The 23,940-nt window shown below is 54.6% G+C and overlaps 2 protein-coding genes across 5 annotated transcripts in view; one reads left to right on the top strand and one right to left on the bottom strand.

Annotated features, from left to right (window-relative positions):
• The window catches only part of PISD (phosphatidylserine decarboxylase), a 46,699-nt gene extending 28,181 nt beyond the window's left edge, over positions 1-18,518 (top strand). The window contains exons 1-8 of one of the 4 annotated variants that reach the window (XM_003797450.3): positions 6,770-6,901; positions 11,153-11,423; positions 12,985-13,150; positions 15,097-15,333; positions 15,589-15,727; positions 15,950-16,096; positions 16,445-16,605; positions 17,245-18,507. In XM_003797450.3, coding sequence (XP_003797498.1) covers positions 11,374-11,423; positions 12,985-13,150; positions 15,097-15,333; positions 15,589-15,727; positions 15,950-16,096; positions 16,445-16,605; positions 17,245-17,469 — 1,125 coding nt within the window. In that variant the 5' untranslated portion in view covers positions 6,770-6,901; positions 11,153-11,373 and the 3' untranslated portion in view covers positions 17,470-18,507. Of the gene's footprint in view, positions 1-6,769; positions 6,932-11,152; positions 11,424-12,710; positions 13,151-15,096; positions 15,334-15,588; positions 15,728-15,949; positions 16,097-16,444; positions 16,606-17,244 lie in introns of those variants that run through there. The other 3 variants (XM_023517666.1, XM_023517667.1, XM_023517665.1) reach the window with 3 other exon arrangements.
• SFI1 (SFI1 centrin binding protein) overlaps positions 18,475-23,940 on the bottom strand; it is a 122,985-nt gene continuing 117,519 nt past the window's right edge. The window contains exons 22-30 of the mRNA XM_023517675.1: positions 23,412-23,486; positions 23,106-23,282; positions 22,779-23,032; positions 21,778-21,882; positions 21,407-21,638; positions 19,615-19,753; positions 19,456-19,534; positions 18,747-18,858; positions 18,475-18,669 (exon numbers count right to left, since the gene is read on the bottom strand). Coding sequence (XP_023373443.1) covers positions 18,565-18,669; positions 18,747-18,858; positions 19,456-19,534; positions 19,615-19,753; positions 21,407-21,638; positions 21,778-21,882; positions 22,779-23,032; positions 23,106-23,282; positions 23,412-23,486 — 1,278 coding nt within the window. The 3' untranslated portion in view covers positions 18,475-18,564. The remainder of the gene's footprint in view (positions 18,670-18,746; positions 18,859-19,455; positions 19,535-19,614; positions 19,754-21,406; positions 21,639-21,777; positions 21,883-22,778; positions 23,033-23,105; positions 23,283-23,411; positions 23,487-23,940) is intronic.

Here is a 23,940-nt window from a genome sequence, read left to right as displayed (position 1 = left end):
CCCGGGCTGGGGATTCGAACCCGCCACCTTAGGTGTATGTGGCTGGTGCCTTAGCCACTTGAGCCACAGGCACCAAGCCTTAGTGAGAAATTTTTAATGATAAATATGTGATTCCTTAAAAGGGGAGAACAGAAAAATTTCCTAAGTACCCTCTGACCTAGAAGGGTAGAAGTTTATATAGCTGTGTTGGGTACCACTATGGCCATTCCCTCCTGGGGTTTCCTATTAAGGTGTATAGGGTGAAATCTGGTGACAGACTTCCTTTGCTCTCTATCCTGTCTTTTTTTTTTTTTTGAGACAGAGTCTCACTTTGTAGCCCTTGGTAGAGTGCCATGGCATCACAGCTCACAGCAACCTCAAAGTCTTAGGCTTTAGTGATTCTCTTTCCTCAGCCTCCCAAGTAGCTGGGACTACAGGCACCTGCCACAGCACCCATCTATTTTTAGAGATGGGGTCTTGCTCTTGCTCAGGCTGGTCTTGAACTCAGGAGCTCAGACAGTCCATCCACTTCAGCCTCCCTGAGTGCTCGAATTGCAGGCATGAGCCATTGCACCCGGGCTTATCACGTCTTGAGTTGGGAGGTACCTTTCTTCCTTTATCAGAAGACACAATGCCTGGGGTGGTAAGGCACCCCTACTCCCATGGGTCCTTCCTCCTCCAGGCCTCTCCAGCCCTTGGAAGTGACTCTGCAGAGATGGGAGGGACCTGGCTACAGAGCCAGCCTTGGTTGGCAGCTGGCCTCTCCTGTCAGCCCCAGAGGCTAATATTGTGAACACCAGCACCCAGCCTGAGTCAGGCACATGGCTACTTGGTGCACCTGGGCTGAGTGAACAGGAAACAGACGGTAGATGTTTAGTCTTGAGCTCCTCCATGTGAGGACCCTTGGTGGGAGCCGTGGAATATGCCCAGAGCAGGCCCCACGTGTCCTCCCTCCCCTCAGGTCTGGAGAAGTTTGGTGTGTGGAATAGGGGTTTGGATTTTTCTCACCATTACTAATAGAATTTAGGAGTTTTTCCTGTGGTTTAGGAAAGTCTTCCAACTTTTTAAATTGCTAGCACTTGAACAGAGTAGAAAAGTTGAAAGAATAGTTATTCATGTTATTGATTGAACAGTTGTTTTGTTTACTTGCTTTATCTCCATATGTGTGCATTTTACACTGAACCTTTTGCAAGGACATTATGAAACTTTACCCCTAAATACATCTGCACACAGCTCAGTGTAATGATACAGTTTTGTTGTTTGTTGTTTGGCCAGCCCTGGGGCGCTGGGGGCCAGTGTATGGAAGACAACCCTTAGTTAGGAGCAGTAGGGCTTGTAGAGACACTGGCTCCTGCCTTGGCAACTAGTGCCTTGTTTCTAGCCTCAGTTTAGAAATTTTCAAAAACATATGGTGCATCATTCCAATTCATGAAATGGAATGAAGACACACCAGCCTGTCTATTCTCCCGCCATCCAGTTTAGGCATAAGACAGGACCCTCTGAAGAGCTCCGTGTCCTGTTCTTGTCCCCACGCCCTGCCTGGGGCTCCTCAGCACTACCATATACTTGAACATGGAGAGTTTTAGACATGCTAGGCACGTTTTTAAACTGTATATAAATACTGTTATTTTATTCTCATCTGTAAAGAAGGCTGCTGTTGGCTCGGCGCCTGTGGCTCAAGCGGCTAAGGCGCCAGCCGCATACACCTAAGGTGGCGGGTTCGAATCCCCAGCCCAGGCCCGCCAAACAACAATGATGGCTGCAACCAAAAAATGGCCAGGTGTTGTGGTGGGCGCCTGTAGTCCCAGCTACTTGGGAGGCTGAGGCAGGAGACTCGCTTGAGCCCAGGAGTTGGAGGTTGCTGTGAGCTGTGATGCCATGGCACTCTACCCAGGGGGATAGCTTGAGGCTCCGTCTCAAAAAAAAAGAAGGCTGCTGTTAACTCATAAAACTGATAAGTGAGAAGGATGTATGTGTAAATACCTGGTCCTGTGCTGGCGGGGAGTAGAGATTTAGTGAGTAGTATTAGGTGTGGAGAAAACCACCGTGGATGATAAGATGGGCAAATAGTCGAGTTGGTGAGGAGGGAAGCAGAGCCTCCTGCCTGCTCAGTACCACTTGAGCAGAGTAGTTTTCTAAGTGGCCAGCAGGGGCAAGCTCTGTCCTCAGGGAATCATGGGATCATTCTAGGGCAGGAGGAGATGGCAGGGCCCCTCCTGCTACAATTACCTCAGGGATAACATAATCATGCTCTCATGTCCAGTGTGCTGCCGTGTGGCCAGGCCTCCGGCCCCATCCCAGCCCTTCTCTCCAGCCAAGGTACCACTTGGGAGCTACTTTCCCTGCTTTGAGTGGCCAGCATGTGGGAGAGTGGAGGACTGTGCCTGAGGGAGACATGGAACCTAAAAACAAGCTAGACTCCTGGGCAGGGGTGCCTGGCTCCAGAGCCTATGCTCCTGTGTGGAGCTATTTGCTGGGCTTGCTCTGGCTGAAACCCTTTTTCTGTGTCCTGCTACAGCCTTCTCTCCATTGGGGAGCTGCTGGAGGGACTCTGCGTGATGAGGGGCATCCCAGAAGTTGGCAGCCTAAGGGAACAGCTAAGAGCCATCCCTGAACCTTGAGCAGGGAAGTGGGCAGTGCTGGAGAACCTTGTGCACAAGGAAGTGCCCTCACGTTGAGCTTACCAGGCTTTCTGCCCAGACTGCTGGGAACCTGATGCCTGTCTATGGTTCCTCAGGCCAATGATGAGACTTTAGCCATCTTCCTCTACGGCAGGTCCTCAAACTTTTTAAACAGGGGACCAGTTCACTGTCCCTCAGACCATTGGAGGGCTGGACTGCGGGCCCCGGGATGAGTCGGCTGCTAAGCAGGACAGGCAGCAGCGGCAAAAACACCTGGCAGGCCAGATAAATGTCCTAGGCGGGCCGCATGTGGCCTGTGGGCCGTAGTTTGAGGGCGCCTGCTCTGGGGCCTCTAGTGGCTCCCAGGGAATGAGAATTAGCTGAGAGTACCTGCCACACCTGTCCCATGACCGCCTTCTGTCCCAGGGCACAGAGTATCCAGCTAGAGGGCATATACTGCATGAAATTCTTGGAACTAGTATAGTGGGGGTGAGTGAATTGACTTGAGGTGGGGAAGCCTCTGTCTGTGTGTCCCTGGGCCCTGCAGCCCCTCACAATGACACTAGGTGGCACTCCCACCCAGGGGAGTCTTAGCTGGGTAGGAGTGAAAATTAAGGACTTAGCTGACCAGAAAGGGCTACCTTGTTTTGTTTTTTTTTTGTTGTTGAGACAGAGCCTCAAGCTGTCCCCCTGGGTAGAGTGCCGTGGCATTTACAGCTTACAGCAACCTCCAACTCCTGGGCTCAAGCCAGTCTCCTGCCTCAGCCTCCCAAGTAGCTGGGACCCCAGGCGCCCGCCACAACGCCCGGCTATTTTTTGGTTGCAGCTGTCATTGTTGTTTGGCGGGCCCTGGCTGGGGATTCGAACCCGCCACCTTAGGTGTATATGGCTGGCGCCTTAGCTGGTTGAGCTACAGGCGCCAAGCCAGGCTACCTTGTTTAAGGTGGGAAAATAAATTTACCCCAGAGGATTGTTGTTCTCCCCCAAGAAATTCATTTGGTAACTAATTGTTTGAAACTCAGAATGCATTTCCCTGGCAAATACATGTGGCGGAGGTCTAGTTGGGAGGCTAATCTCAGGACAGACTAGTGGGCTGGTTTATGGGTTTAAAGCACCAGTTTACTAGGCTTAGAGGCTTAGAGTGATTGAAAAGGAACGCCGGTGGGCACAGAGTAGCCTGCTGGGCCATCCAAGGCTCCGGCCATTGGAGTTGTAGAACTTGCTTAGCAGTGGTAAGGCAGAGTGTGTTCAGATCCCAGGCTTGTCATCTGCAGACCTTTCTCCTGCTGATCTCACTGGGGCTGCATTTCCGTCTATACCCAGGGAAGCTGTGTGGCCTGGACTGCAAGTACTGGAGGCTTTGGGGAAGTGAGAGTGGTCTTCCTGGTTCTGGAATTTGATGGTGCTTGGATTCTGTGCCTATATCCTTCTATGCTTTAAACTCCTTGTCATCCTGTTTCATGTGGTATGTGTTTGCAGCTCTGAGGTGAGAAGGGGTCTGCAGTCTCACTGGGGTTCAGAGAATGCTAGGATCAATTCCAGTAAGTCCTCACTTAACCTTGTGCATAGGTTCTTGAAATCTTCAACTTTAAGTGAAATCAGTTCTACCATAGACTAAAAAAGTTAAGCTCCCACAGCATATATTTCTTTCTTTCTTTCTTTCTTTTTTTTTTTTTGAGACAGAGCCTCAAGCTGTGGCCCTGGGTAGAGTGTCGTGGCATTACAGCTCACAGCAACCTCCAACTCTTGGGCTCAAACGAGTCTCCTGCCTCAGCCTCCCAAGTAGCTGGGACCACAGGCGCCTGCCACAACGCCCGGCTATTTTTTTGCTTGCAGCTGTCATTGTTGTTTTGGCGGGTCTGGGCTGGATTCGAACCCGCCAGCTCCAGTGTATGTGGCTAGGCCCTAGCTGCTTGAGCTACAGGCACCAAGCCATCACAGCATATATTTCTGATCACAAAAATGTCACCAGACTTCTAAATAAAGACCCCAAACATGTCTAACATTAAAAATCAAGGCTCGGCGCCTATAGCTCAACGGGCTAGGGCGCCAGCCACGTACACCTAAGGTGGCGGGTTCGAATCCCCAGCCCAGACCCGCCAAACAACAATGACGGCTGCAACCAAAAAATAGCCGGGCGTTGTGGCGGGCGCCTGTGGTCCCAGCTACTTGGGAGGTGGAGGCAGGAGACTCACTTGAGCCCAGGAGTTGGAGGTTGCTGTGAGCTGTAATGCCATGGCACTCTACCCAGGGGGACAGCTTGAGGCACTGTCTCAAAAAAATAAATAAATAAATATAAATAAATGTGAGCTATCTATATCTATACTTAAGAAAGATTAACAAAAACAAAGTAAGATGATTATTTACCTGCTCATCTCAGGGTTGAGGTGACCAGACCCTATTTCAGCAGCTCAGGGTGCAAGATGGGATCCCACTCTGGGCAGGACGTTGTCTCATTGCTCAGTACACTCACACATACTGGGACAAGTCAGACACACCTAATATGCATAGGTAGCTTTGGGAGTTGGGGGGAACCGGAATGCCTGGAGAAACCTCTTGTGGATGTGAGGAGAGTAGGCAGAACCTGCTTACTAACAAGTGCTCCACCAGGAATTGCTTTTTTCCTCCTCATCAACATTATGATGAAATGGTATTTATTTTTATTTTTTTATTATTATTTTCACATAGCTCACAGCAATCTCCAACTCCTGGACTTGGGTGATTCTCTTGCCTCAGCCTCCTGAGTAGCTGGGACTGCAGGTGCCCGCCACAACACCTGGCTATTTTTTTGTTGCAGTTTTGCTGGGGCCAGGTTTGAACCTGCCACCCTCAGTATATGGTGCTGGCGCCCTACCCTCTGAGTCACAGGTACCACCTGAAATGATGTTTTTCAAGGACCTGTGTGGTGATATCTGTTGTGGGCTCAGGATGGGAGAATATGAGAGGCAGCCTGTGTGTCAGGTATTCCCAGGCTTCCCTCAGAACTTCAGGCTCTGGGCTAGAATTGTACATTGCTTACCTCTGCAAGGTACAATTCCCAGGAAGGGAATATCATGGGAATACATGAGGCCTGCCCCCACCTATTGCCTTCTCCCTGCTGTGTCCAGGTCAGTGGCTTGTCGTGCAGCACTTGCTTGGGCTGGATCCGGCTAAGGAGGAAGGGTGTGGGGCTGTGTCTGCATGGCATTGTAGGGATTCCTGGCAATGCTGGGAAATGCTGGCTGCCTTGGCCTACCAGCCCCATCTTTCCACAAGCCCTGTAGGCACTCTCCTCCTGTTTCAAATGGTAATTATTTTAGAAAACAAAATTCTTAGTGGTCAGAAGAAGCTGGAGTTGTGCAGTGGCCCAAAGGGAGAAGACTGAACCTTCTGAGGCCAAATGGATGAGGGATGGGAAGTGCTGAGCTGTTTATGCAGGTGTGAATGAGGCAGCTTGATTCTATACCCTTTCCTTGGTTGAAAGGTGGTCCTCCTCCCATCTCCCTTCTTCCCTAAACAATATTGAGCTAATTCATTCCATCTCATGTGAACCCAGTGCTTTCTGGGCACCTGGCACCTTTGTGGCTATCATGGCATGCTGCTGTCCCAGCAGACTGGGGTCCTTCCCTCTAGTGGAGTAGAAGGACACAGGCACACATCATGCCATGAGATCTTCATCCCAGCAGGGGAAAGCCTGTGTGCTCTGGGCCAGGGGCTGGACCTTGTTCATCTGGGCTTGTTCACTGCTCTATGTTACTTTTAGGGTCAGGGCATTTTATATGTCCTGGGTATGCCTGCCTGGAGGACCCCACGAAGACTGGGAATTGCCTCACATCTTCAGGATGGGGTGTGGGAATGATCAAGGACCCCAGCTCAGGTCAGCAGCCTTTTGGGGCCTGAGCCTGCCTGGAAGTGGGAGAGTGGTGAGGGAGGCAGCGGCTCCTGGAGGCCAGCCACAGGCTGAGTACAGACAGGTCAGCAGAGAGGAGGATGAGGGGAGGGGGCTGAGGCACCCTTGGTGTGGGGTGGGGCCATCCCCAACAGTGCCCAGGCTGAACAGTTCCCCTACCACTGCTCTTCCCTTCATCGCTGGGTTGGCCCCTCCTCTTAAAGGAGCCTTCGGGCTGGGCGGGCAGCTGGGCCTGGCTGGAGCTCAGAGGGAGCGGCGGCTTTAACGGTGGCCGGGGTTGGACTCCTGCCTCCGCCCCGGCTGTCTGAGTGGCTGGAGCGTGAGCCCTGCCCACCCCAAGGGTTTGAGGTGAGCGAGCCAGCCAGGGAGTCGGAGGCTGGAGCCGGGAAGACAAACTGGGACCCACCTGCTGGTGAGCGGTGAACGAGCTCGGGAGCCACAGGTGACTTCCCAGGAAGGCGCCCTCCCCTGCCTTGCCCTGTCCTGCTTTGCCTGCCCAGAGGACTGGACCCCTGGGGGAAGTGTCCTCCTAGCTCATTGCGTGTGTGGGGTGGCTATTTCACTGCTGGGGAGGATGTGGGAGCCTGAGGAACCCAACCAGACAGTCTTGATCAAGTTGTGGGCTTCTGTCCCCCAACATGGGTCACGGGGCCTGGGCGGCATGAGATCACTTCCTCCACGTCCTGCAGCATCTCTTGTCTGTGCGGGAAGTGAGGGCAATGCTGGGAAATGTCGGCAGAGCGTTGGTGGCGCTCTGTCGTGGAGCATGGGCTCAGCTGCTGCCTCCCTCACTGAGAACTCCTCATCTCTACATGCTGCCTCAGCGGGGTGGGGACAGGGTGTCTGAGGGAGAGGGAAGTGCACTATTCTTCAGTAGGGCCCAGAGGTGTTAGGACTTGTCACTGTGTCAGCACCTGCGGGCTGGGGAGGGGGTGGTGCTGCCTCTTTGCAGAGCCCTGTTCCCTATAGGTGCCAAAGGTCGTCTGAGAGGAGGTTCCTCTTTGGGCAATTTAGATGGCCTATGACATCCTGTCTCTTCGCCTGGTTCCTGAGCCTCTTGAAGGCACCTCTGGGCCATTCTCTTTGCTCCCTCTTCCTTTGCCCTTGCTTCCAGGATGGCTTGTCCATTTTGTCCAGGGAGAATCCACTTTCCCTATCCCCTACTTGTGAATTGGTCTGCTGCTAGCCCTGGAACAGAGGGGAGTAAGGCTTGATCTGCCCCACTGGACACAGCTGCCAGGTGCTGGGGAGAAACCCAGCTCCTTGCTTCTGGGGGAATCTGCTCAGCCAAGGTCAGGCTGTTAGACACATGATTTGGGGACCTGGAAGTTTAAGCTGAGGCTTCAGGAGGGATGACCTTAGCTCTTAAGAGATAGGTGGTAAGGCTCAGCGCCTGTGGCTCAAGCACCAGCCACGTACACCCAAGGTGATGGGTTCAAATCCAGCCCGGGCCCGCCAAATAACAATGACGGCTGCAACCAAAAAATAGTCGGGCATTGTGGCAGGCGCCTGTGGTCCCAGCTACTCGGGAGGCTGAGGTAGGAGACTGGCTTGAGCCCAGGAGTTGGAGGTTGCTGTGAGCTGTGAAGCCATAGCACTGTATCCAGGGGGATAGCTTGAGGCTCTGTCTCAAAAAAAAAAAAGAGATAGGTATCTTATCATCTTAATAGAGATGGGGTGTCCCTGGCTGGACACTTGCAGAGGCTCAGACTAGACTCCCAGGAACATGAGCTTAGGCACACACATCTACACACGTGCAAGTGCACACATGCATACGCACATGCTTGCTTATGAGCCACAGCCACCTTGCACCTGACACCCCACGCTTCTACGCATGCACCCACCCACACTACGCCAGCAGTAACTGCTGGCTGGCCTGGGTCTGTACATCCAACTTCAGTTGGAATGTTCCATTCCACTGGGGGGAGCAGGTGCCGTGGCCTCTGTCCTGGTCAGTGAGGGGTGGGTGGGGATATTGCTGTGCTGCTTGAGTATGAACCCCCAGAACAGCATATCCTGACATGGTTGGTCCTGTCTCCTTGTGTGGTCTCTTCAGCTGGGGCCTCCTACTCCAAGGCAGTCACTGCCGCTGCAGCTTGGGATCCTCTCACAGAACTGCCACCTAAGCTCCATTCTTTCCTTCTTCCTGGGGTAGAAACCTCTGCCCTTTCAGAGTGAGAGTTTAAGTTTTTGGAAAGAAATGAGGTGTCGGGAGCCAGCTCTGGGGACTGAGGTGAGGCTACACTGGGTTCTTGGGTAGAAGTGAGGGTTTCTGAGCAGAGTTGTTCTGGGCAATGGTATAGTCGCAGCTATGCTCTGAGGCTTAAGGGGTGGGCAGAAGGAATTTCCCTTCCCATTTTCTAGCTGCAGAACTGCAACCCATACAGAACCTATGGCTTGCTAAGGCCTTTCCTGGCTCTTGGGGCAGGGGTGGAGGAGGACAGCTGGGGTTGCGGTGACCAGGTTGTTCCCTGCCACAGAGCCCTCTGAGTTCTCATGTTCCAGGTGACTGGTCCTTAGGCCCTATAATGACTTTAAAGTCCTGCTGGTCATAGCCCAAAATTTAACTCTGTGGAATGTCCTTGACTTTGAGGAGGCCTGGCCCCTCAGAATGGTTCTTAGCATCTCTCCAGAGAAACAGCTCCTCAGTCTTGGGCCCCTTGAGCTTCCTCCACTGTAGGAAGGAGGAGCCAGGGGCTCCCCTGCCCTAGTGGGTGTCTGGCCTGCCAGCCAGGCCTTGCATGCCTTGAGTGCTCAGCAGGGCCCCAGCTGGGACTAGATGGTCTGACCTGGCTCCCTTGCAGCACTGTGGGAGAATGAAATGCCAAGGTTCAAGCAAGAATCTGCTTTGAGAACTCATGATTTTTTGCCAAGCTGGATTTTTCTGGGTTTATGCCTTTCTGACAAATTAAAAGGTTGCAGTGGTCACGTCCAGGTAGCAGGATCCTATAGTGAGGAAAACTGGCAGGAGGCAGTGCTCTTGAGGTTTCTCCCTCCAACCTCATCCCACAAGGCCACACTTGTCTCTTCTGGAATCAGAGTGTGAACCCAGTGTCTAGTCTCCACTTCATTGAACAGGAAAAGAGCCTCTTCTTTGGACGTAGGCACTGGACTTGCCCTGGACTGCCTGTCACCTCTCTGGGCCTGTTTCCCTAGCAGGAGGCCAGTGCAGAGCCTGGTGGGCCCGGGGTGTTCTCAGTAAGTAGGCAGGACAGTTGGAACAACCTGACCATCGAGGATGGGAAGTTGGCAAGGGGCTGGACATAAACTTGGGGTAGAAATAGCAGTGTCTGGAGCCGTGGGATGGAATGGGTCAGGTGTCTTGTGCCTATGCTGCCCTCCTGGTATTGCCGTCTTCCTGAGGGAGGAGGCTTGTGTGCATCTGTTTGGAGGGTGAACAGCCTCCCATCTGGCTCACCCTGAAGTGAACCATCCTTGCTACTCATTGAGGAGAGAGACCTGGACAGCTTGGTCTGGGGTGGCCTAGGCCTTGCCACTTCCTGGGTCAGGAAGAGAAGTGCACGCCCTGTCCAGAGACCTTAGTTGCTTATTGTCTCAAATCCCAGAGGCCAGTAGCATACCAAGGGATTCAGCTCTTGGTGGAGCCAGGTACCTCTGGAGCTGAGGAGGGTTTGCCAGGGTGTCTGATGTTCATCCTTTGTACCTAGAGGCATGTCTGAGTTTGGCTCTTGCTCTGTCACAGTGTGTTGGCTGTGGCCATGAGTCCTTGCCTAGCTATTCTGTGCCTTAGGAAGCAGCTCTTGGGGGCCACATTTTTCCATCTAAAGAGGGCAGCAGGCCCCTGCCCCCTTCCAGGACTGTCCTTAGGGTAGGAGGCCCAGAGGGATGAGCTCCTGTCAGCTCTATCCTTCCTGGGGCCTAGAGGCCATTTATTGCCCTGGGCTGAGATAGCAACAGCTGCAGATTGTTTGCTGTCCTTCCCTGTTATCTGTGCAGGCTGAGGTGAATGGCTTTGTGTAGAGCCTGGGTGTGTCCTCTCAGATACCCAGGGAGGGCCCCTGGCCAAAATACTTTTCTGAACCAAAGATGGGAAAGTGGAGGGAACTGGTTCAGTCTTCAGTCTCAGTGGGTTCCGAGCCACAGGCTGGTTGGTTTTCTCTGAGGTCACACAGTGCACAGCTTGAGGGGTCCAAGAGGAGGTCAGAGCCAGGTATTAGGGGGTTCCAAGGCTGAGAGGGGTATGGAGAGCTGGCACAGGTCAGATGGCCAGGCTCCCATCACTGTACCTTTCAAGGCTTCCCGTTCATCTCATTCCTCAGGTGCTACTTAGTAACCTAAATTGAAAATGGGTCAGGTCCTGGAGAGGGAGGGGCCGCAGACAGGCTGCCGCTGTGCTCTCGGCCCCTAGGGCTCAGGGCTCAGATTCCCACCTTGGGCTCTTGCAATCCATAGGTGCCCGGAAACTCTGGCAGGGGCAACTGGTCTCCTCCCTGCCATGGCTCACTGGAACAGGCAGCCTGGGTGCCTCGCCCACCTGCAGCCCCCAGCCCAGCTGGCTCAGCTCGGGCAGGAGGGACTGGCAGGCAGCCAGGCCTGGGGCACAGTGCAGCGTAGGCTGAGTGCAGGGGCTGCGCCCTCAGGCTGCAAACCCTGACAAGTGGCCTGAGCAGGAATGTGACCAGTGCCTGTCTGTTTGCAATAGCCCTGACCCTCTTAACTGCCCTTTGGGCCACCAAGACTGAACCAGGGTGGGGAAGCAACGGCACCAGCAGCCAACAGCCGGCCTCGGCCTCACAGAGACAGAGCCCCTGGAGCAGTGACAGCGCGGGAGATCCTCTGGCAGATCCTCTGGTGCGGGGGAAGGGGAGGAAAGAGGAAAACAAAGGCGAGCCAGCCTGGCTGCCCTTCCTGCGCCTGCCCAGGATGTGTCAGTCAGAGGCACTGCAAGGACCAGAGCTCCGCACAGCGAAATGGTGAGATGCTGCCCACCATGTCCTGACCCCTCTGCCCCGCCACAAACTCCAGAAGGTCAGAGTCCATGTCCAGCAACCCCAAAGTAGAAGTGGCAGCAAGCCTATGGAGGTGGGGGTCAGCTCTAGAGGCTGGAGGGGGCCCGGCCTGGGGGGCCAAGTGCCCTGAGTAGGAGAGGCCCAGCAAGGGAGGCAGCCAGTAGGCTTCAGGACCTGATTCTGGTGCTCCTTGCCCTGGTGTTCCTCATCTTCTCCCCCATCCTCAGCCCCTCCTCTCTGGGAGAGGCTTCCCCATACCCCTTTGAGCTGACCAGAGGTTGCAGTTCTCCCAGGATTGGGTCCTGCTTTTCTGCAGTGAGCATGGCAGATGGAGAGGCCCCAGGGAGAGCAGTAATTTGCCTGTCTTTGCTTGGCCCGTGCCACATTCCTAAACCTTTTAAAACCTAATGGGAAAGAAGGTGGCATGTGGGGTGCTCTGGGGATGCACAGCCTGTGAATGCAGAGCCTTGCCTTGCATTGCACCCCACCCGTGGCCTGGCTGTTGGCTCAGCTGTTTGTTTTGTGCTTACTATCAGCTGAGATGCCTCTTTGTCACTTGGTTTGCTCAGCAACTGAGAGAATATCCAGCTCTTCCTGAGCACAATTTCAGATGGCAGCCTTAGATTTTCTAGCTGAAAGCAGTCACTTTGCAGATAAGGAAACCGAGCCTGGGGATATTCTCAGAGTGGGCGGCAGTGTGATCTCCTGATGGCTACACTGGGGCCTCAGAAGCATTTTTGAGGACCTAGTCATGGGACAAGGTGTATAGGGCCTGGGCCTGCTCAGGAGGCCAGAGTTCTGCTGGAAAGGCTCATTCCAGCTTCTGCGACCCCTGCCGAGCCTGTGCTGAACTCACTGAATTTGTGCTGCGAGTGTTGGTGGGAGGCCTAACCACCTTTGCTGGAAGGAGGCACCTGGGTGGAGGGTGTGACCCCAGCAGAGCAGGGAGGGGGAGGTGCCCCTCCTAAACCTGGTGATGGGCTAAAGAACCTGATCTGCTGTAGAAAAACCAGAAGGACTGTGCAGCTGGATGGAGCTATCCTGTGGGGTGGGGGCCTGTGTGTTAAGTGCTTCCTTCATCTTGTTTGGAACCAGGAAGAGAATATCCCAGATTCTGCAAAGGGATGGTAGTAAGATTCAGTGAACGGTCACCTCTCTGCCCAGGTCATAGCTCTGTAGTATGGTGTGCGGCCAAGGCTCAGGCAGAGCTGGCCTTGAGAGGGAGGGAGTGCAAAGCAGGCTCTCCACTGTGCCTTCCCAATGCCAGGCCCCTTCCTGCCCGGCAGCTGCTCCACCTGAGAGGTAACTCCCTTTCATCTACCCGGCATCCCAGTCCTGCCAGCCAGGGGCAGCCAGGCCCTGGGCTCACAGTGGGGTTAGAACGAGGTGTAGCCAGTGCTTATAGGACTCTGTCACCCCATGGGTGAGGCAGCTGGTGGAGGGTGGGTGGACAGAACGGGCTCTTCTGGGTCCCTCCCAGAGTCTGGTCACTGATCCCAGCTGTGCATGGACATGTGCCCTGCAGGTTGCAGTTTCCCCAGCTGGCCCTGAGGCGGAGGCTGGGGCAGCTGAGCTGCATGTCCAGACCTGCCTTGAGACTGCGCTCCTGGCCCTTGACCGTCCTCTACTACCTCCTGCCCTTTGGTGCCCTCAGACCACTCAGCCGGGTGGGATGGCGGCCCGTGAGCAGGGTAAGTATGTTCAGGCTGCCGTGGTCCCTGACCTCTCCTGGAGGGGGGCCTGGGGTCCAAGAAAGCCCAAGAAGGAGATGGGTTGTCAGGAACGGAGGTGATGGCTGCACCCTTGGTGGGTGGCTATTGGAAAGTTCATTGGCTGGGAAGGGCAAGGCAGCTTTTGAAAAAGCAAGGCTTATTGGTGGCCACACAATTCCCAAGAAAGTGACTGAAAACTCACTGTACACTGTTTGCTCTCCCTGCCCGCCTCGTGTGCCGTTCTGGGGCTCTGGTTCTGGAGGGAAAAAAGAGTATCTGTCTCTGACTTCCTGTGTTCAGGCAGAAAGGAGCTAAGAGATGGTTTGAGAAGAGTCCAAATTCTTTTCTTTTTTTTTTTTTTTTTTTTTTTTTTTTTTTTTTTGAGACAGAGCCTCAAGCTGTCCCCCTGGGTAGAGTGCCATGGCATTACAGCTCACAGCAACCTCCAACTCCCGGGCTCAAGCGAGTCTCCTGCCTCCGCCTCCCAAGTAGCTGGGACCACAGCCGCCCGCCACAACGCCCGGCTATTTTTTTTTTGGTTGCAGCCATCATTGTTGTTTGGCGGGCCTGGGCTGGGGATTCGAACCCGCCACCTTAGGTGTATGTGGCTGGCGCCTTAGCCGGTTGAGCTATAGGCGCCGAGCCAAGAGTCCAAATTCTTGATATGAAAGGGTGGTTTAGGAGGGCTGGGGACTGTTTGGACCTCTTAGGGTAAGGACCCAGAAGGCTATGCAAGTGCCTCTCCCTGGACTGGGCAAGGAGCTGGCCTGGCCACTCTAGTCCCTAGAGGGCTCACTCTTGCTCTCAACTTCCTGGGCAGGCTGACTCCAAGGAAACCCTATTCCTAGGCCCTTGACAGCCCAGATGAGTGTCACAAGAGCTCAATGGCACCAAGGCACAATGGACATTAGACCAGGATCCATCCAGTGCCTGGTCACACAGCTGCCCTCCAGGTGGCTGGGAGGGGTCAGAATAACCCTCTAGGAAGCACTAATTCCAGACATTGGAGAGATGTTGAAAGTTATAATTAAATGACTTCTATGCCTTGGTGAGTTTGTGTCTTGGTGTGTTTGGAGAACCGGTAGCTGCTGATTCAAGGCAATTCCCACTATGGCAGCAGCACCTGAGGTTTAATAGGCTGCCACTCCTTGGGTACCTGGCCCTGGAGGCTCCAGAACCCAATGAGTAAGGATTCAGTGCCCATCTCCGGACCTGTGGTTAGGTGCTCCAGGCTGTGCTGGAGGGAGGGACCCAAGGGGTCAAGTTCCCTTTGCCTCTTGGTTGGAGCCCCAGGTATGATGGCTTTGTGGTCTATCTTAGTCCCAGAAGCCTCTGAATGCAGGGCCTGCTGTAGGGCTCAGACTGGGAGCAGCCAGGCCCTCTGCATACTGGCTAGACCTGTGGTGGCCATGAAGCCTGTGTCTACAGCTCAGGCCCAGATGACAGTGGGTAGTGCAGATCTGCCTCAGAAAAATCCCTGATGCTGCTCAGGTGTCTTCCTTGCTTCCTATAAAGACCTAGTCCAGGTGCCTTGAAATCTCCCAGAGGTCTGGGCAGCAAGCTGGGACAAGGGCACGATGCCCACTGCCTCTGCCATACACTGACACTGTGGCTAGGATCAGATGTGTTCATATCTCCCCATACCTTCTTCAAGAAGACCATGCTGGCCAGTCTACCTGGGGCTGCCCCTGTTTAACGTTCGTGTGAAATAGCTAAAACAACTCAAGTTGTATGCTAATCCTTAGTCTGAGATTGTTTGGCAAGTGCAAGTCTGGTTCCTAGTGAGAAATAGCCACATCACAAAACCAATGTGCAGGCATCAGGGCCTGGTAGCCTCTGTTGGGTGCAAGTTTGCTCCTACATTGAGGGGTGCTTTGGAGCTTGGGGCAGTGTGACCAACTCAGGCCCTGCCCTCCCACCTGCAGGTGGCCCTATACAAGTCAGTGCCTACACGTCTACTCTCACGGGCCTGGGGCCGCCTCAACCAGGTGGAGCTGCCATACTGGCTGCGTGGGCCTGTCTACAGCCTGTACATCTGGACCTTCGGGGTGAACATGAAGGAAGCCGCTGTGGAGGATCTGTACCACTACCGCAACCTCAGCGAGTTCTTCCGGCGCAAGCTGAAGCCGCAGGCCCGGCCTGTGTGTGGCCTGCACAGCGTGGTGAGGCCCAACCCTCCTGCCTGCAAAAATGGGATTCCTGCCTGTGTCATGGGAGCCAGGCCCAGCAGCCTCCAAGCTTAGGGAGGACCCCAGGGGATGGGGGCCCCCTGCCCAGCACAGCCCATCTCCAACATGTGCCCAGCATATCCAGCACGGGGAGGGCCTTAGGGACTCAGCTGATGACAACGTGGGGGCTGTCTTCTAGGGGAGGAGAAGCTCTCCTTCCCAGCAGCAAGCCTCTCCTGGTGCTTCCAGATCAGCCCATCAGATGGGAAGATCCTCAATTTTGGGCAGGTGAAGAACTGCGAGGTAGAACAGGTGAAGGGGGTTACCTACTCCCTGGAGTCATTCCTGGGCCCACGCACCTGCACAGAAGACCTGCCCTTCCCAGCAGGTAGGTCACTGCAGGCAGAGCAAGGCTGTCTTGTGCTGTGTGGACAGACCAGACGTCGGGGAGGGTGTGGGGCAGGGAAGGCTGCGGGTATTGAGTGCTGGCACCAGAGCTTTGATGCTTCCCAGAGTGTTGTGTGCAGGCTCTGTGCTTGTTGCTTTCTGGGGTGGGTGGCACTGGAGCTGGTCTGAGAGTATGGTCCTCATGCCTGTCCTCACCCCACAGCTACCTCATGTGACTCCTTCAAGAACCAGCTGGTCACTCGGGAAGGGAATGAGCTCTACCACTGTGTCATCTACTTGGCCCCCGGGGACTACCACTGCTTTCACTCCCCCACTGACTGGACCATTTCCCACCGGCGACACTTCCCAGGTAGGGCTAGTGGGTGGGTGGGAGCTGCCCCCATGGCTTCAGACAGAGGCGCTCAGCTTCTGTCATTACCTTTTCCCTCCTGGGAGGAGCCCCAGGTGCTGACAGCTTTGCGGACTGGCTCAGTCCTTGGAGAAACCTCTAAACAGGAGGCCTCTGCAGGAGCAGTAGAGCCCAGCAGGGTCAAGAGACCAGGCTCCAGATTGGGGTTGTGGAGGCCAGGAGCTGACTGCTTTAGAGAGCCAGAGGTCCAGCCTGCTCTGCATTTGGAATGACACTGAGGTGATAGGTCACATGTCTCTCTAGGTCTTGGGTTTGGATGGGGAGTAGCAGTGGTCCTTGCCCCCACAGGCTCCCTGATGTCGGTGAACCCTGGCATGGCTCGCTGGATCAAAGAGCTCTTCTGCCACAATGAGCGAGTAGTCCTGACCGGGGACTGGAAACACGGCTTCTTCTCACTAACGGCTGTGGGGGCCACCAATGTGGGCTCCATTCGCATCTACTTTGATCAGGTGAGCAAGACCCAGGCCCTACCAAGGTCTGGACTTCTTGGGTCCATTGATCTCACTTGTTGGGCAGGATCCAGTGGGACTGTAAATACTGGGAGGGTCACATCTCTGGCCAGGCCTGAGTACCCTCCTACTAGCTGAAGCCTCCTTCCCACATTCCTGCCACTTGCAAGACTGGAGGTGGCAGAGGGAGAGGGAAGGAATTAACCTCCCTGCCTGGCACTTGGCTTCTGCCAGGAGCCATGGTCAAAGGAGGGAGAGATGAGGAACAGCAAGGGAGCACAGCGTGGGCCAGGTGGACTGGAGAGCAGAGCATATGGGAGGGGGCTGGCACTCATAGAGGCCTGTGCCCACCTTGCTCATGGGGACACTGCCATTTGGGTGTCAGTTTGGGACTGATGGCCTCTGGCTTCTGTGTGCTGAGAGAACAGTTAGGTCTGGTTTCTCCCTGTCTGGCAGGGCCCAGTTCATAGCAGGTATTGGGGCTGTGTGTGATATGGGTGGACTGGGCCCTCCTGGCCCTGAGCTGCTGTCCCCACTCCACTTTTGGAGCCAGGTGGGGTCGTGCTGGGAACAAGCAACAGAGGGAGTAGGACCCAAGCACAGGTAGGGGTGGCACTCTGACCCCGCCTCCTGCCATAGGACCTGCACACAAACAGCCCGAGGTACAGCAAGGGCTCCTACAATGACTTCAGCTTCGTGACACACGCCAACAAGGAGGGCATCCCCATGCGCAAGGGCGAGCACCTGGGTGAGTTCAACCTGGGCTCTACCATTGTGCTCATCTTCGAAGCCCCCAAAGACTTCAACTTCCAGCTGAAAGCAGGACAGAAAATCCACTTTGGGGAGGCCCTGGGCTCTCTGTAGAGCCTCTTCATACCAGTGGCTGCCAAGGGATCTTTTCCAGAGAATGAAGGAAAATGCCATGAGGCCATCCTGGTGAGGAGGGATCTGACCATGTATGATTGGAATGATTCTACTCCCACCTGACTCAGGTGCAGACAAGAGGTTCTGTATCCTCATGAGGTGGCCAGAGTCCCTGCCATGCCCTCAACGTTTGCTATTCCCTCTTCTTCCCTACCCTACAAAGAAAAAAGTACATGCTGGGGCTAGAGGGCAATTGCAGTCATTTTTGGATCTCTTTTTAACATTGTATAAACTGGAGGCTCCTCCCAGCTGAGCATGGCGTGGTTGTAACTGTTATAAGACAATTAGGTGGTAATAGTGTACCTATCTTCTTACTGTGTCCCCCCTTCACCTGGGCCATTGTCCATTGGCCTCTTCTGCTTTCTTTGGCCTGCACAGTGTGAAGTGCCTCTTTGGCACAGACTGTGAATACTACCCCCAGCAGGGCTATGCAGCTTCCTAAAAACCACTTTCTCTTCCCACATTTGCCTCATTGGAAAAAGCACTTTCTTTGCACTTGGAGTTGAATGCATCACCCTGGACCTTCTAGTGTCTTTTGAAGACAGTGACTAATGATGCAGACCTTTGTAGGCCCTGATGACTGGCTTCTGGAGCTGGCCAGAGTCCTCATTGTGGCAGAGGCCCAGCTAAAGCCAGAGGAGAGCTCATGTTCCCCCTCCCTGTATCCAGCCCCAAATGAAACATGAGAAAGTTGCTGCTATTGATTGAGGGCCCGTGCTAGGGGCAGAGGAGCCTTGGTGTATGAGGGGTTGGTGCCTAGAAAACCTTTCCAACTTAACAGGTACAGAGGCCTCAGGGAGCCCTTGAGGGTTGGGATGGGGCCAGATCTCATGTTGACTCTGGGGCCACTGTGGATTTCTCCTGCAGGAGAAATCATAGAACTCTTTCAACTGTATCAGTAGCACAGTATTTTTGTATGAAAAGTGGGAGACTTCTGAACAGTAATTCATTTAATTGCAAAACATTTTGAAATAAAAAGCTAAAACCCAGTGTGGCTCTGCAGTCTGTTCTTAGAGGAGGCCTGAAGCAAAGACACTAGCACAAGGTACGCCGCAGGGCCTGGATGCGGCCAACGTAGGAGCTGATGGGCTGGCGCTGTGCCTGGAGCTCCTCGGTCAGCTGCTGAATCTGCTGCTCCACCTGGCATGGGACAGTCTGGGCTGAGAGGAGAGATAGCTGGAGGTGGGGTTGTCCCAGAGGCTGGCCTGGGGCCTCACCTCCTCCAACTCCTCCTGTACCCGCAGCTCCATTTCCTGGTCCTCGGGCCTGGGCTCCTCTCGGCTGAGCTCCAGCCACCTGCGCAAGCTCCTGGCTTGCCGCTGACAGGACCTGAGGGTGGGCATACCTGCTGCTTGCCAGGCTGGGGTCCAGGCAGAACCCTCTCTGGCTTGGGGAGAAGCTGTTAGCTAACTGTGATGGGAGGATGGGGTGTAGAGAGAAGGGGTATGTCTGGTTGGACATCCTGCCTAGAGACACCAGCCCCTGGCTTAGGAAGCCAGTGTGTTCTTGTTCCTCTCACCTTCCACCCTCCCCAGTAAACAGCAACTCAGATGAGAGTACCCTCCTGTGCAGAGCTGGGGATGAGGGGACCAGTCCTGTTTCCTTGATTCTCTGAGGCTGCTACATGATATGCTGATGGCCCCCAGATCCCTGAATGTAGCTGGAGGCCCAGGTCTGCCTTCCCTACACATTTAACAGCATCATCACAATGTTTTACTTTATCATCCCCCACTGAAAGCAGGGCCTCTAGCCCACCTATGGATTGAGTTGGAAGTGTCACAGTGGACGGAGTGGGTGCTTGCTGGACAGCACACAGGGCTTCCCAACCCAGCAGACCACCCCTAAAGATCCTGGTAGCTGGTTTGGGGAAAATGGGACCTCCCACCTTTCCAGGCCACACCTGCCAGTATATTTCCCAGGCCTCACCAGAGGTTCTGCTTGGTAGCCTGGTAATGCTGTAACTGCTGCTGGATCCCCTCAAGTTCGGCCTCCAGATCCATACAGCCTGCAGCAACAGGAGTCTGAGCTTGTTCTGACAATCTGGGACCTGGGTGCTCACTGTTCTGACGGGCCCCAGCTACATACCTGCAGCTTCAGAGGTAGGCCCAGGCCTAGCCCTGGTGTCCGTAAAGTTCCCAGGGAGGAGCAGATGGGGGTCAGGGACACAAGTCAAAGATTGGGGGGCCTGGGGCTTTGGCCTGGGGGTAGTTGGCTGTGCTGATACCTATAAAGGAAGGCAGGACCTGAGCAGAGAAGCCAGGAGGAAGCCTGGGGAGAGGAGTACCACATCCTCACACCCTCCATTTCACTGCCTGCCCTGCAGGGTGGGGAAGACCAGGCCTCAGAAACTGGCTTCCTGGGCCCCTGCTGCAGCCAGCACACCTGGATTCTGGCCCTACCCTGCCTGTGTGACTCAACAGCACAGGAAAAAGTCCTACAAGCAACCTAAAGAGCATCCCAGGCCCATCCTGCTCCAGCAGCTGGTCCAAGCCTTCCTCAGCCTTCTCTCCTTGCTCTGAGCTCATGACCTTGCTGAGCTTGGACCTCAGAAAGAGGTCAGCTGTTCCTGCTGTCCAACCCCACCCCCACAGCTCTCTTCCCTTCCCCTAGAGAGAATGTCCCTCATCACCCCACTTGTTCACCTCCAATGACAGGAAACAGACTCCTCTCAACCCCACCTCAGTGAAGGTATGTGGGCCCATAAGGACAAACTCACCACAGGAGCTGGCTCCTTCCCACCCCCATGCCCTTTCAGGTACCAGCTTTTTGGGTGGCCAGACTGTATCTCTGTCACCTCCATTACTGAGTGCTCATCACCCGTCTCTGCCTAGATTCCTCTACACTAGTGTCTTTCAACCTTTTTTTACCTCCCAGCACACATAAACCAATAGTTAAACTTCCCCTGCACACTTAAATTATGTTGGTCAGAAAAAAAAGGTAGGCTCAGCGCCTGTGGCTCAAGTGGCTAAGGTGCCAGCCACCTACACCTAAGGTGGCAGGTTTGAATCCAGCCCAGACCTGCCAAACAACAATGATGGCTGCAACCAAAAAATAGCCGGGCATTGTGGTGGGCGCCTGTGGTCCCAGCTACTTGGGAGGCTGAGGCAGGAGACTCGCTTGAGCCCAGGAGTTGGAGGTTGCTATGAGCTGTGAAGCCATAGCACTCTACCCAGGGGGATAGCTTGAGGCTCTGTCTCAAAAAAAAAGAAAAAAAAAGTACACGTACTGTGCTTTGAACTTTTTTTTTTTTTTTTAAGAGACAGAGTCACTTTTTCACCCTCAGTAGAGTACTGTGGCATCACAGCTCACAGCAACCTCCAACTCCTAGGCTTAAGTGATTCTTTTGCCTCAGCCTCCTGAGTAGCTGGGACTACAGGTGCCCATCACAACACCTGGCTATTTTTTTTTGTTGCAGTTTGGTTTGGCCGGGGCCAGGTTCAAATCTGCTTCCCTCAGTATATGGGGCTGGCGCCCTACCCACTGAGTCAAAGGCTCTGCCCTGCTTTGAACTTCTTTAAAAAATAAAAGAATTTCTGTTAACTTCCTACTCAGATTCCAAACTCACCATGGCCCATGCAGGCTATGTGATGTGCAGTGACTAGTCTGCACACAGTGGGTTTTTTTCATTGTTTCTGTCTAAACAATATGCTTGACAAGGGCACAGGCTTCAGCAGGCTTTTCATAGCTGTGTCCCTCACACTTGGTGTGTAGTAGGCACCTACACTTGACCGATTTAGTGGCCTGTCTTCCCACACACCATGTTCCAGAAACAATGAGTACAACTGTGGCCACAGTGCCAAGTGCACTAGCAAGGGCACCAAGGGCCAGACCAAGGAGTGGGAGCCCAGGTGACCAGGCCTGGTACAGCATAACTCACCCTGGCTGCTGCTTCGGCCCCACGGGGCATAAAGGAGGAAGGAGGTAACAGCAGCAGCTCCGAGCCTGTACTTGCAGTGGGGGGCAGCTTTGGGCCAGGGGCACTTGACAGGGCCCCAGGCAGGGGACTCCTTGGGGCTGGTGCTTTTGAAGCCTCTGTCAGGACAGCACTCGTCAGAGAAGGGCCTGCTGCTTTGGTCAAGCTTAGGCTACACTCTTGCAGCTTCTCACCCCTGAGCAGAAGGCAGGCAGGAACCTAGTCAGGACATGGGGTCCTTCTCTGGGACTGAGGAACAGGAAGGAAAACGGACCACCCACCTTAGGGCCACCAAAACACAGGCCCCAGATGGAGGCTATGACCACACAGCCTACCCCTGCCTTCCAAGGATGCCACACCCCAGGGACCATTGGCTTTGCATGGGCTCCAACAGGAAGCGTGGGCGCCTCGGCTGTTTCCTCGCTGAGCGGGCAGCACTGCTGGGAGGAATCACAGGGTATGTTCCTTTAGGCTGACCAGGGCTACAGGGGGCCCTCAAGACCTGCGTGGATAGGGGTCATCCAGTCCCACCCTTCCAGTTTCATGGAAGCTTGAAGGCCAGAGAAGGCAAGACTCTTGTCAACAAGCAAGCTGGGGTAGACCCAGGTCATGGAGAACTTGCACCAGTTCCGATGGAGGAAGCCTGATTCCACGGACCTGCTTCATCTGCAAAGCACAAGAGCTGCTCATGTCTTATGATCTGGACAGCAGCCCAGGAAACACAGGTGTGGTCCCCATCACAGGGAGCAGCCTCTGAGCCACTCAGGCTCCTGTCGAAACCAGGCAGTGTGGGGACAGTTGACTAGGGCCTGGTCTCTCCTCTCAGGCAGTGTTGGTCACATTGGGAGCCTCCAGCTCCTTCAGTATGGGGTGGGGACAGATGGAGGGTTTGGGGAGATCACTGAGGGTAGCTAAAGGGTAGGTGCCAGGTCACAAAAAGAGGAGTTTCTGACAGGGAGCCAGTGTCTCAGCTGTAAGGGAGGAAAAGGGGAACAGGCTGCCTACAGACTGTTTCTTTTGTCAACTACACCTATCATGTTGAAAAAAGATTGTGCATTGGCAGCAGTACAGACAGGAGAGGGCTGGAAGTGTGGCAAAGGATAAAACACCTACTTCCTTTTTGGCAGGCAAAGGAGAAAGAGGGTGTGGAAATCCCAACCCAGTCTCTCCTCTTACACCCTGAGAGGGTTGGGATCTGGTATTCCAAACAGCTCAGCTGTGACAAGGCCATGCCTGGCCCGTCCCATCCCATCAGGGCCCAGTTTTATTCCCTACTGCTCAGTCTAAGTTTTTGTTCTAGGAGGGAGGGAGAAGAGGCGAGGTATGGGCAACTCACAGCTCCTGGACGTGGGGCTCTCTTGTGGCCAGGCTGCCCAGGGCTCCCTGAGGTTGAAGAACTCGGGGCCTTTTGGTTTCCAGGGTGGCGTCCCCAGCACCAGCAACAGCTTGGTCGAGAAGGGGACCCTCAAATGTCACTCTCATACTGGCTGCGACTGGTGCTGGACGCTGAGGCTCTCCACTGCGGCCCAGCACCTTCTGTTTCCAGAGCATGGCACAGCGACGGACTACCCGGTGGAGGCTGTGGGCCGCCTGTGATAGGAGCCCTCATCAGCTTGCACCAGACCCTACCTGGTCCCCATGGGAAGGTCGGGCACCGGCCTACCTTGACCTGCAGCTGGGCCTGCAGCTGCTGCCTGAAAGCCTTTGTAGCAGTTGCGAAGCGCAGGAGGCGTGTGGTGCCCTCCCGGAGGAGCTGCCCACGGTAGGCCTGTACCGCCTGCTCTAGCCGTGCCTTCTTCCTCCTCCTCTCCAGCACAAAGCCCAGCCATGCAGCCCATACCTCCAGAGAAGGCAGGTGGTGAGCTCAGCCTCCTGCTCAGGGCACCCTCAGGAGCTCTGCCCATGGCCCACCCAACGTGAGGCAGGGCTGAAGCCCCTAGGAGAGGCAGCAAGATGCAGGACCTGTTACCTTTGCCTGGAGTGAGAAGGCCCAGAACCACAGGGCCCGAGCTGTTGCCTGCTGCTCCTGCCTCCTGGTCACCAGCTAGGGCCAGATAGACTAGTTACTTCCCTGTCGCCTCTTTAGGGGGGTGGCCCTGAGCACAGGGTCCTATCTAACTGCCTGACTCATCACTCTTAGCTCCTTTAGTTGAGGTTCCCCTTCCCCACCAAGAGGGCCAGCACATTTGGCCAGAGGTGCTCATCACAATCTCATTTGTGGACAGAGGCTCCTGCGAGGAGCAAGTAAGTGGCAAAATGGGCTGGCCCCAGGAGAGTTCCAGAGGGGGGAGAAGAGCAGGGGCCAAGGGTACTACTGAGCACACCAATTCTCCTGGCTTTTTTATCAAGGCCGAGGAAAAGACTTGTTGAGACAGTCTCACTCTGTCACCCTGGGTAGAGTGCTAGGAACCTTAAACTCTTCAGCTCAAGAGATCCTCTTGTCTTGGCCTCCTGAATAGCTGGGAGTACAGCAGCCTGCACAACACCTGGCTAGTTTT

The sequence above is a fragment of the Otolemur garnettii genome, unplaced genomic scaffold, assembly GCF_000181295.1.
Source record: "Otolemur garnettii isolate 467f Iridium unplaced genomic scaffold, OtoGar3 scaffold00116, whole genome shotgun sequence".
NCBI classification, from domain to species: domain Eukaryota; kingdom Metazoa; phylum Chordata; class Mammalia; order Primates; family Galagidae; genus Otolemur; species Otolemur garnettii.
This window is presented reverse-complemented; position numbering and strand designations above follow the sequence as displayed.